General features: G+C 35.7%; 1 protein-coding gene across 2 annotated transcripts in view; it reads right to left on the bottom strand.

The window, feature by feature from the left end:
- Positions 1 to 3802: 3802 nt before the first annotated feature.
- ZDHHC2 (zinc finger DHHC-type palmitoyltransferase 2) overlaps positions 3803 to 12695 on the bottom strand; it is a 66357-nt gene continuing 57464 nt past the window's right edge. For both annotated transcript variants that reach the window (XM_015104574.3, XM_042241248.1), the window contains exons 11-13: positions 11095 to 11207; positions 8830 to 8904; positions 3803 to 6226 (exon numbers count right to left, since the gene is read on the bottom strand). In XM_015104574.3, coding sequence (XP_014960060.1) covers positions 8864 to 8904; positions 11095 to 11207 — 154 coding nt within the window. In that variant the 3' untranslated portion in view covers positions 3803 to 6226; positions 8830 to 8863. The remainder of the gene's footprint in view (positions 6227 to 8829; positions 8905 to 11094; positions 11208 to 12695) is intronic.

The following is a 12695-nucleotide window of genomic DNA, read 5'->3' on the forward strand; positions in this document are numbered from 1 at the left end:
CGGTTGGAGAAAAAAAGAATATTTCTTGATGTGTGAAAATTATATGAAATTCAACATTTAGCATCCATAAATAAAGGTTATTGGATTGTATCCACATTCATTTATGCGCTGTCTGTGGCCATCTTTCCACTTTAGAGGGAAAGTTGAGTGGCTGCTACAGAAACTGTCCAGGGCAGTCTTAACATTTCACATTTTTGCCTGGTTTGCTACAAATCAGTGATAGAGATGATGACCCGACAGCAATTGTTATGCCATGTGAATCTCTGTACCATACATTTTATTATTTTTTTAGGTTACCAATTCATACCCACTGTGTCAAAACAAGAAAAGTGCACTTTGAATGGTGTGCTTTTAAGGCACATTGGAGTGTGGATTATATTATCAGATTACAGTCAACTGTGACACTGTAACTGCCTTAAAAAAAAAAAAATATGTTGACATAACCAGACTAAACATTCATCACAATATTCCCAACTCATGGGACAGCAACAGGAGAATTAGAATTAAAACTTTTAAAATGATGTATCTTATAACAGCAGAAGTTTCTTCACGAAAATAAAGCTGCAACCAAAGTATGTTTACAAGTGACCCACTTCTTAGCTAAGCAAAGCCGTTTACTGATGGTGAGTTATATATCATGTCTGAATGCAGTAGCCCAAAGAAATACATCCAGAGAAAAGACTGACAGCTTTCTGATGAGAAGAGTTACTTGAAGAGTGCGACACATTGTCAGCAGTTAACTGTGGGAAACGACATGATTTTGAGTGTTTTTCTTAATGAGTCAGATGTTATCAGTACTGCCCAGCTGTTCTTCACTTTTGAGAAATCTGTGCTGAGTTTCAAGTAACCAAAGAATTAGTTTCTATTCAGAGTCCGGAATAACTACAGGTAAGAATATTTCACACAAGTAGATCACTAAGTTGGTACAAACTGAAGTGGAATGGTATAACTGATGGTGGTAAAAGAAGCATGGAGCAAGAAAAAGTTGAGCAAATCTAAACACTTGTGACAATGTAAGGTGTTTGGTGGGGACCCATTTCACTTGTGTCATACACCTCTCTTTTCTAACAAGAACAGTGTTTATTAATGGCTGGTGTCTTAAACCCCTGCAAAGACCATGTAGCAAAAGCATAAACAAACCAAAAGACCATACCTGAAGTGTACATATGTATACCGACTGTCCTGTAGATTCTAGCTGTTCCAGGGCTCGCTCATATCCTCTACTTCTTGCCTAAGTAATATTTTTAAAGAACTTTAAAACATGTTTGCATGTTACACTAACAGTGTGTAGTCAAGGTTGCATTTTAAAAATACTCAGCTTTCACACAATAAATGTTCGGATAGGTCATTTAAGATACTTCTAATACTAGGCTTCAGGGGCTATACCTACTGACAGAAAAAGACATGAAATCTAAATTCTGAAAATAATCTTAGTTTCAGCTGAATAAACAGAACTGAAGCTTTCCGTGGTATCAGTTCTTTTAATTCAACGTCAGCGGAACTCTATGGCATGTTTTCTTTTTTCTTAAATTGATTAAGCACCTTTGCCTGCCAAACGAACTATTAAGTTCAGGTCAGGCTTGAACTCCTTACATTGTTAAACCTTCCCTGGAAGATGTAACACAAAGTAGTTTTCATGAACCATAAAATAATACTGTCCTTTACGAGCAATGAGGAGCTGTTTTAACATAAACCAGAGCTTAAAGTCACTTATCAAAAGGCCCCCTTTGATTTAACTGGTACTTAGAAATAAAAAAAGAAAATATGTATATATAACACATTCCTCTTCTCCCCAACTGCAGACTACAGAAATACTGAATATTGGCTATGACAAGAATATCAAAGATCTATGTTTTGGCATTGGCACCAGTTTTGTTCTTGCTGTCAGCTCTCCTGTGGGACTTCCCTAGTGGCTCAGACGGTTAAGCGTCTGTCTACAATGTGGGAGACCCGGGTTCAATCCCTGAGTCGAAGATCCCCTGGAGAAGGAAACGGTAATCTACTCCAGTACTATTGCCTGGAAAATCCCATGGACAGAGGAGCCTGGTAGGCTACAGTCCATGGAGTCGCAAAGAGTTGGAGACGACTGAGCAACTTCACTTCTGTGGTGAGAGGGTTGCAGGTGATTTAAATTGTTTCTATTGGCATTGGCCAGACTTTCATTTGAACTTTTCGTTGGTAAAGAACAATTAAAGGGTGTCACAGAATGAGCTCTTAGTAATCTAGACTGCATTATGGACAAGAATCCTCCTACATCCCCCCTGTTTTTTTTGGAAGATCCTATTTCAGAGCCTCCTGCTACACTGAAGATCAGGGTGGGAGATACCTGTGTATCATCCACAGGAGTTCCTTTCAAATTTGAGTTCAAACTACTCGAACTCATCCCTTCGGTGCTGTCCACTTGCTACAAATCAGGACACTACTGTAAAAGAATAACATTCATTATGGCAAAGACAAGGGGAAAGTGCAGGGTTTGGACCATTAACAAAGTGGAACACAGTTGCCTGAGTTCTGTAGCAAAGTAAGATTTTTTGGTAGTAAGTTCTAAATCTAATGGAGGAAAAGACTGCTGGATTTTAAGGTCAAGATTTTCGCTGTTGGAGCATAATGCTTTTAATAAGTGACATGATCAAATTGCTAAAGTTTTAATAAAAATTAGAATCTGTGAATTGTTACCAAGACAAGGTAAAAAAAAAAATTCCAGTGGTATCTCTGTAAAAGAACACTGAAGGTATGTAACACAATCGGCTTCCACAAGAGAAAGTACTTCTAAACTGGCCGTGCTATGCTCTGTCGCTTCAGTTGTGTCTGACTCTACAGCCCCATGGACTGTAGCCCACTAGGCTCCTCTGTCCACAGGACTCTCCAGGGAACAATACAGGAGTGGGTTGCCATTTCCTTCTCCAGGGGACCTTCCCCACCCAGGGATCTGCCTCCTGCATTGGCAGGCGGGTTCTTTACCACTAGCGCCACCTGGGCTAAGTAGGCGGAAAAGGAGTGCATGCTGTTAAAATATTTGGAGTTACTTAGAGCAGTTTTCCACAGAAGGATAGATGCAGAATATCTCTATCTCCACTAGAGATACATGTTACTAGTGAGAATCCATTGTTGAAATGTTATCACTTCAACCAAAATGTAAGCAGATCAGAATTTGTGGTCTGTGGGGACAGGTGGGATGGCCATACTCGAGGATGCCTTCATTTCGGTTTATTGTGTAAGTGGATTTGCATTTAACTTTTACAAGTTTGTTATATGTGGGGCTTTTTTTTCTTAAATTCAGAATTTTACAAGTAAATATGTGATAGTAATTGTGTACCATAATATATACAGTGTAACTTCAGAGCTGGCCCAGCATGATTATGTGTACTATTTCAAAATAGGGAAAATTTGCTAGGTGATAGCATAAATGGAGTAACAGCTTTTTCACAGGTTTTCTTGAAGCATACATTACATGATTCCTAGCTTAATTTTTTATGAACATGGGTTATAAGACCTTTGTGTATGATTTTCACATCTTTATGATGTGAAGACCAGTTTTGTCAAACACGCTGTATTTCCAACAGCTATCTCAAGCATAGTGTACTCGAATATCACAGTCTCTTTCTAATTGTCCTCAGACTCCTTTAACAACTAATGAGTAATCACCTCGTCTTGTTATCTGCCTCTTCTCAAAAGACTTATGTTGTAACCAGGTTGTTGACAGGAATTTTGCCTGCAAGTATCTCTGGTAGACAATTAGGAAAAGTGTATCTTTAAAACAATTTAGATTGTCAGTGCAAAGGCAATTTCATATAGACAGCTATCAAAGGTGATCAACCAGACTTTATTATGATATAACAGGAGGGAATTCATAGATAAGCACTTACTTGAATGTCTCATCATTGTATTTAGATGCAGTTTTTCTTTACCTTTGAAAGAACAAACCTTTCACCGCACAATGGCAACTAGTTAATGTCTATGAAGCATTTGTACAGTATTTTTAAATGAAAAAATTCTTAAGTTGATGCCTATATGATATAATCTCTAAAAACAGGAAAAATCAAAATAATTTAATGGACTCTCAGGACTTCAAGTGTCTTCAAATTTGAGCTAAGCAATTAAGTTTTTTAAAGTAAAGTGTTGAAAGTGTTTTTAAGGTACATTTTATAAATATATACAAAATGTAGGTCTATTTGATGCTCTGTTCACTCAGGTGAAATTTATACTACATATCTAATGAGATATGTCATCATCTCCAAAAATTATAACCCCATAGAATTAAAACAAAAAACCCTTTAAAAATTAGTCATTGTATGAAACCAAAAAGGGAAACTTTACAACTTAATGAGAAAGACTTTATTTTTAAAAATGTTTTCATATCTGATTCTAATGTGTATTTCTGACTTATGTATTTCAATAATTACATGAAAAAGCTAAAGCGGGGATTAAAAGTACTCTAGCAAGATAAAGAATAAAAATACCACTTTCCCCCCTAGTTTCTAGTTTGACAGGAGGGGATGCCTAACAGATTCCTGTCTGTAAAAACAGCTCTAGTACTGTGCTTTGAAAAAAATCTGGCTGCATATAATTCTTGATACATTATATGATGCTCTTGCCCTTAAGACTTCTGGCACTTCAGGTAATGGAAAATGATGACCAAATGCTTTAAGATAAAAGTAAGAATGCATCATATCTTCTGAGTTTTCTTTAAGTAGATTGTCATCAAAATCTTTCACTTTAAAGAAAATCTGAAAAAGACCACCATCCTATTGCTCAAAGAACTGCACTCAAATGATTTATAAAATGGACTGGTTCTTTCATAAAGTCACTGAATATAAAACATCCTACTTCTAGCAAGTATGAGTGAATTGCAAGGATATGCTACCCCATTACCTTCTTGTCTTCCAGTCTACTTTGTGTTGAATTTGTCTAATTCAGATTTTGAAAAGTTAATACCACTGTCTCTTTGATTAAATACCAGTTCCTTAGCTGTGTAGTCTTAAAAGGTAATCTGCTTTAAATCCTCAAAATCAGTACCAAAAAATGTATACAGCGTAATCTAATTGCTAACATTTACAAAACTTGCACTTCACCAAATTAAAAAAGAATAAGACTTTTAAATAGTGCATACAAGGCACAAGAGCTTCTTAGTATATTTACTGAAGCTGAACATTTTGGCATCAACAAACACACCACTTTAGTTTCTCTTAAACTCAGTTTTCAAACAGCATACCGTTTAGTTCATATTGAACTAAATTACCAAAAGTATATGATTTTTGCTTGATGCTTTGCATAATTTAATCTTAATAGGTATTTACGTAGTTTAACTGTCATACTTCTGATGAGAGGACAAAGAATAAAGATATCAATGGAGGATTAATCTATTGGCCCATCAGGAATTCTTAACAAAAAATCATTATGTCTGCTATGTTCAATAGAAGAAATAACCTAAAAAGAGACTTAAAAGCCAAACCCAAAAAAGAGTATCATAAACCAATCTTCATAATTGTTATTACAGAGTTCTACCCATTTTCAGATAATTAAAAGAGATGAAAAATATATTGCTGATGAAATAGAAATGTATTAAATCTGACAAAGATTTTCTAGCCAGTTGAGCTCAAGCTTCAACGATCATACTTCTTTTCCAGCAGGCAAAAAAGGCTAGAATTAAAGTCTAGCAAGAAAAAAAAAAGGATGGTGATCTTCAACTTCAGGCCACTTGAAATTTGTAATGAATTCACAGTTTTTATAGTTCACACAGTCTGAGGCTGGATTCTTATCAGAGGGAGTAAACAAGTCTCATCTGCTACCTCCACACTCTCGTAGGTAACTAATAGGTTTTATGAATAAAGCTTATTATAATGCGATGTGATATCTTTTAATCTCAGTATCTTAATAGTCTCAATTTTCTGAATCAGAAAATCAGAGGATCAATGGGCTTCTTATGTGATACATTGTGCTACCCAAATAGCTGGGTGAAAACTGGCCCATGAATTTATTCCAAGTTTTTATGATAGGTATCCTTGTCCTTGATTCATAAACCATAACTACTTTTAATATTTAAGAAGAATTTGTGTTAGTTGAAACAATCTGTATACTGGAGTAAAAATGTGTTATGTTTTAAAAGCAAATGCTGAGAGAACTACTCAATTCACGATCTGCACACCCAGCCAAAGTGGATGGGAACAGCTGGCTAGAGGTGCCTTCCTGGGGGAAGCCTCTTCTATCCATCGACAGCATTCATTACCTTAGGAGGAAACAGAAAACATCAAACTCTTGTGTTAGCTCTAAAAACACAAACAAAAAATTAACCAACTCATTCATTGTTGCAATAACACTTCTCATTCAAAACTAAATGTCTTCTATACTAGAAGGCTCATTAGATGTGTTCTTGAATATAGATAGACCCTTACATGAATTCTTAACCTATAATATATTCACAAGACCAGAGGACCCTATTATAATGCAGGGAATGCAGATGCTGACTCAGTACGTCTAGGGTAAGATCCACAACTCTGCATTTCTGTTAAGCTCCAGGTGCTGTCAATACTTCTGGTTTGGGGCCCCAATCTGAGCTACAGGGCTCTATGTTTTTAGTTTTGAGCCCAATAGGAGTTCAAGTGAGTTGTTAGAGGATTTAGGAAAATAATTTTGAAATTTCATGTGCACAGGAGCACAGCATTTTAAACTTCCTATTGTATAAGAGGGAAGAAAGTTGGGCAGGCTGTTTAATCTATACTTTAGCACTGTTATGGATTTAGGCACATTTTGACTATTTGGAAACTATGCTGAAACAAAGAAACATTTTACAAAAAGGCCACAGGTTATTTACTAATATAGTTCAAAAAGGAGAAGAGACTACAAAGGTAACATTTAGTAATATAGTCAAATATCACATTATCATTCAGTATAAATGTGTACTAAAAGAATTGCAAGTCTGAGGTGTAAAGCAGGAAAAACTTTAAAAAACTATTTGGATAATCAGCTACTTAGGAAAGTTATTTATTTATTTTTTTTAAAGACACATTTTACTGGCACTGGTATGCCAACAGAATGAAAAACATTACATCAAAAAACCATTTGTTTTCTTTTACATCAATACACCTGATTCATATTGCAATTGGGTTTTGTGACCATCACTGTTATATATCCAAATGTAATAAAATCAAGTTTCTGTAAGATTTTAAATTTCAGTGATGCTATTTTATCACCCAATTACCAATTATTTAGAAACCACTATGTCTCTGGTCCTGCAAAGAGTTGAGAATAATGATGAACAAACCCAACACTGATCTTATCAAAATACTTGGAAATCTACCTGATTTATACACAAAGTGACATTACTATGTTAAAGCTCATAAAATATTTAACCAGATGACCTCACAATCAATGGTGATTATAGCTACTTCAACATACTGAAAAAAAGAATCCCATGAACCTTTGTCTGCTTTACAGAACTATGTTCTGTAAAATACTTTGTGGTATTAGTTAATGATTCATTGTATAATCATGGTTATATTTTAAGAATTATTTCCAGAAATTACACTGTCTCTTTGCTAATTAACCCAACTAAGAATGTTAAAATTTCACTATCCTACATAGTTACAGGTTTCCCCATTGGTCAGTGGATAAAGAATCCACCTGCAATGCAGCAGACACAGGAGACAAGGGTTCGATCCCTGGGTTGGGAAGATCCCCTCGAGAAGGAAATGGCAACCCACTCCAGTATTCTTGCCTGGGAAATTTCATGGACAGAGGAGCCTGGCGGGCTCCAGTCCACAGGATTGCAAACAGTCAGACACAACCGAGCACATGACACTAACCACAGTTACAATCAATCAGATCTACAACACCATCATGCAGAGTCACCCCAAACCAAAAACGCTGGCCAACTGGCACACAGAATTGCATTCATCAAAACCAAAACTGAACAAGGTGAAAACCAGATATCTATGAAGTACTTTGACACAAATGACTTTGTTTAAGGTGTTACTCTCTTGCTAAGTCGCATCGTGTCCGACTCTGTGTGACCCCAGAGACGGCAGCCCACCAGGCTCCCCCGTCCCTGGGTTCTCCAGGCAAGAACACTGGACCGGGTTGCCATTTCCTTCTCTAGGAGATCTCCTTGACCCAGGGATTGAACTCACATCTCCTGTGTCTCCTGCATTGCAGGCAGATTCTTTATCCACTGAGCCACTGGGAAAGCCCATTGTTTATTGTAGCAGTACATATAGTTGTTTATTTTGTTAAGATATTTATGGCTTGGTTCCAAAGAGGACATTTTTAGAGCTTTTTATTAACTGCAGGCTCATAAATAGATTTTGCTTTAAGGAAACTGATTTGGAATTACAGGTTTAAAAAAATTATAGGTTAAAGAAAATGACTTGGAACACTGATTAGTCTAAGGGCAACACATGCTCTGGGGTCCTACTATGACTAAAAATAAGGATGGTAGAGATCTGCACTAACAAGCTATAATTGTCTTATATTTTTAGACCCAGTGAGATCCAGCTAATAGGTGGTCATGGATAAGACCTGAAGGAAAGGACAAAACAAAAAACTGCAAGATTATAATTTTAAAGTTCAACATTTTAGGATCAATTCTTGCTATAAAAATGAATTCTGTTCATCAACTTATATTTTATTAAGTTAACCAAATAACTGGCTAATACTGAAGCTAGATCTATATTTAAAGGTTTCTTGTATGACTGATACAATCCCAAGGGTCTGCTAAGACATCTTCTATTTGAGTTACTCAAAAATAAATGTTTATGGAAACTATTTGCCCAAAGAGGGCTAGTAAGTGATTAAAAATATAAAACATAACAATAAAGGAAGAACTTTCCTTACTTTCATGAAGCATGAGTACATTTTGTTAGAAGAGTTAAGTCTCATTCTCCATGGTCAGTGCAGGATTGCTCATACCTTTAAGAGAAAACATACGTTAGCAATTTTTGTGGGTGCTGCTTTTGAATAAAAAGGTAGAGACCTGTTTATTCATCCATGAATCCCACCAGTGTATTGCCAAAGTTATCCTGTACATATTATAAGTGTTTACAAGATGGTTATATAGAAAAAACACACATACACACAGTACAGTCAGCCACAACCAGCACTCCCAAAATAGCACTTTTTAAAAGTGTATATATAGTTACATATATACACCGGAGGAAGTAGGAGGTGTGAATAAGATAATGTAAAATATGCTAAACCTCGCACTTGCACACTACCCTAATCACTGTTTTCTAATTCTTCATTCTTGTCAAACTAATCTTTGAGCCCTTTCTCATCTCACCATTCTCATATTTCTCTTCTTTCTTTTACACAGTCCTTTAAACCATTTCTAAATTCATCTATCAAAGTAACGGAAAATTAATCTACCATGTCCCCAGATTAACAGCACATAGAAACCAGAAAATCACCTCTATGCTAATGTAGAACTATAAGGTGAAATATGAATCTGTTCTGAAAGAGAGTTCTCTGTCTTTCTTCCCTCCAAGTATACATCATTTCTTTGCCTCTAAGGAAACTGAGGGATTCAAAGGGCAAATAGGATACATCAATTTAGTTTGGATAAATATGTAATCCCTCCCATATACTGAAAAATGGAATGGCATTTTTGAAGATGGAGAGACAGACCAAATTATGAATATTCAAATGATGGGCCTCTTCAGAGGGAATGTACATTCCTTAAGAACAAGACTATAATTTTAATTTATGTGTATTTTTTCATACCATTCAATATGTCAGTATGTGGCATGTCTACTTAAATTTTACAACTTCACCTCTTTCTTTTAAACTCTTTAGCTCCCAAATTAAACATCATTTTTTCTTTTTTTATTTGTATTTGATTAAATATCATATTTTTAAGGCCTGACAATATCAGATGTTTTCAACATTCCTGCAGGATAATGTTAAATGTGTTGTTTTAGTTTTATAGAGAAAGGTAGAGAACTCTTTGTTCAAGGCTAACACAAGATTGTAGAGCATTTGTCCTCCAAAAATTGTATTTTGTTCTATACATCTCAATATTGTACAATTATAATCTTTGATAATTAAAAAAAAAATAGACCTTAGTGCCTTAATTGTGGATACATGGTTTTTTTGGGGGTTTTTTTGTTTTTTTTTTTTTTAAAACACCCTTTTATGTATTTGTTTATTTATTTTTGGCTGCACCATGCTGCATGTGAGATCTTAGTTCCCAGACCAGGGATTGAACCCATGCCCTCTGCAGTGGAAGGGTGGAGTCTTAACTACTGGACCACCAGGGAAGTCCCTGGATACATGGTTTTACACTTGGAAAACCACAAATACATACACACCCCTGCATGTATCATCACATGTCTTGTTTGATACTTAACAACCCTGAGAATTAAGTAGTATTTTAAAGACGAAGATGCTAACTCTAAAGGAGGTTAAGTAATTTAACAAATGCCCCACATTGATTAGATGCCCAAATTGGGATTTGCTATCAGCTCTGTCTGTCTTCAAAGATTTGCTTGTTCTTTGCCAATAAACCATATTGACCCAAGTAATCAAAAGATTAAAATCAACAATAACCAGAGAACTGTGAGTGGGATATGAAGAAATAACAGGTAGCTAAAAGTTATGGCAATTCTGTAATGTCTTACTTCAATATATATCCAATATATATCCGATATCAGATATATATTGGATATATATATCCGATATATATTCAATATAGCCAATATTTTGAAACTGGATAGAAACTTTCAAGTAAAAACCACATTAATTTGAGATCCCTTTTAACAGATACTTTTCAACCTTCTGCCTGCACTTACTGTACTCTTCCCCATTTCAAAATAAATTATATTTTGAGTTTATCATTTTATTTAAAACATGGTAGTAAAGATTTGGTTCTCTAAACCAGAAAAAAAGTAAGGTAAATCTATCTTTCACAAAATGGTTTTCCACAGCTTCCAGACATTAATCAAAGCTTTTCACAAACGGTTCTTTGAAAATAATTCTATATTTACAATGGTTGTCTGACTCCAAAACAAGACATATTCTACAGGTAATAAGAATGAAAAATGTTCACTACTTTCACCTTTTAAAACTAAAATATTTCAAAACAGCCACACAGCATACCCTTACCAGCTTTGCCTTTCCCTAGGCTTGTGCTGTTCTCCGTCCAAGACTGAGAATCAGTAAGAAGGTGGCTCTGGGACTCTCTCAGTGGCTTTGCAGGAAACTGATGGTTTTCGGGACTGAAGAATAATTATCATTATGATCATCAGGTTAACTCTCGATCGTATTTCTTAAAGGAAGTATTTCTTAAAGGAAGGAGCTCAAACCACTCATGGTGCAAGACAATTGTAGGAGTTACCAAGAGAACTTCGGGAAAGCAGGAGCAAGGCATTAAGTCATACTGACTCGCAATGAAAAAAATGTTCTTGCCTCAGCTCTCGTCTTTCCTCTGATTACAATATGATGACAATCCTTGACTTTGGCAAATCTCCATCATTAATACACAGAATAAGCCTCGGCCTCCAATTTTAGCAGGTAAAGGAATGTAATTAGAACTTACCAGTATTTTATTATTGATTTTAAGTTATATTCGATGCCAAATTATACTAGTTTCTCACTGATGACAGTGATATAAAGTTTGGTTTAAAATAAATAACATTTCATTTAGATTTTAAAACATTATTGGCACAGAAACTATTAGTATGTTTTTTACAACACACCAAAATAGTAATTATAATAATATTAAAATGAAAAAAAACTACTTAAAATTTTTCCAAGAGTAATTTCACATATTTTAGTCGACTATATTTTTTAAAGGATGTGCCTTTTCCCCTTAATAATTACCTCATATCTAAAATTTGAGATCATTTCAATTTTGTGCTGCTCTAATAAATCCCTTATTAAAATTCTGGAGGAAAACTTGAAAAAAGAAAATTGTGTCTCCTATTCATATGAAAAATTTCTTTTACACTAATTCTTATTTGTTCTCAGGAAGGGGACCATAGACCAGGTATAGAAAAGTAGCTAAGGCCTACTTTAGGGACTCCTTGGAGAGTCATTACTGCAACAGGACTCTTAACAAACAGCAAGGATGTATTCATCCAACAATACTCACTGAAGTACCTAGTATATCAATGAGTAAAGTCTTTGATCTAATTGAGGAAGGAGAAGAATAAATATATAATAAATCAGGTGAGATTAAGAGCTCTGACAACAGTAAAAGGCAATATAAAGGGAACAGAGGGGCAGGCTGCTATGATACAAAGAGTTTTCAAAGACGACCTCTCCTGTAAGGTTACACCTGAGCAGAAAGTGAACTGAAGGCACAGACCATTCAGATACCTGGAGGAGGAACTTTTAGGAAGACGAACTGACAAGTGCAAGGCCACTAAATAAGCAACATGCTTGGTATATTTGAGGAACAGCAAGATCTGTGTGTCGAGGACTGTGAGCAACGGCAAAGAGGTAAGGCATTACACTGAGAGGTGTCAAGGGCTGGATTAGTAGGACAAGGGAAGGACATTCACTAGCTTCTATTCTGAGCAGAAGAGTGACACAATCTGATTGACACTTTAAAAGGCTCACTCTCTCTTTTTAACAGAGAATAGGGTGGAGGAGGGCAAACATGGAGCCAGAAGCTACGTGAGAAGTGACGGATGGACCAGGACAGCAGGCCTGGAGGTGGCGAGAAAGTAACCAGGTTATGGGTGTATTCAGAGGGGACGTCT

The sequence above is a fragment of the Ovis aries genome, chromosome 26, assembly GCF_016772045.2.
Source record: "Ovis aries strain OAR_USU_Benz2616 breed Rambouillet chromosome 26, ARS-UI_Ramb_v3.0, whole genome shotgun sequence".
In the NCBI taxonomy this organism is placed as follows: domain Eukaryota; kingdom Metazoa; phylum Chordata; class Mammalia; order Artiodactyla; family Bovidae; genus Ovis; species Ovis aries.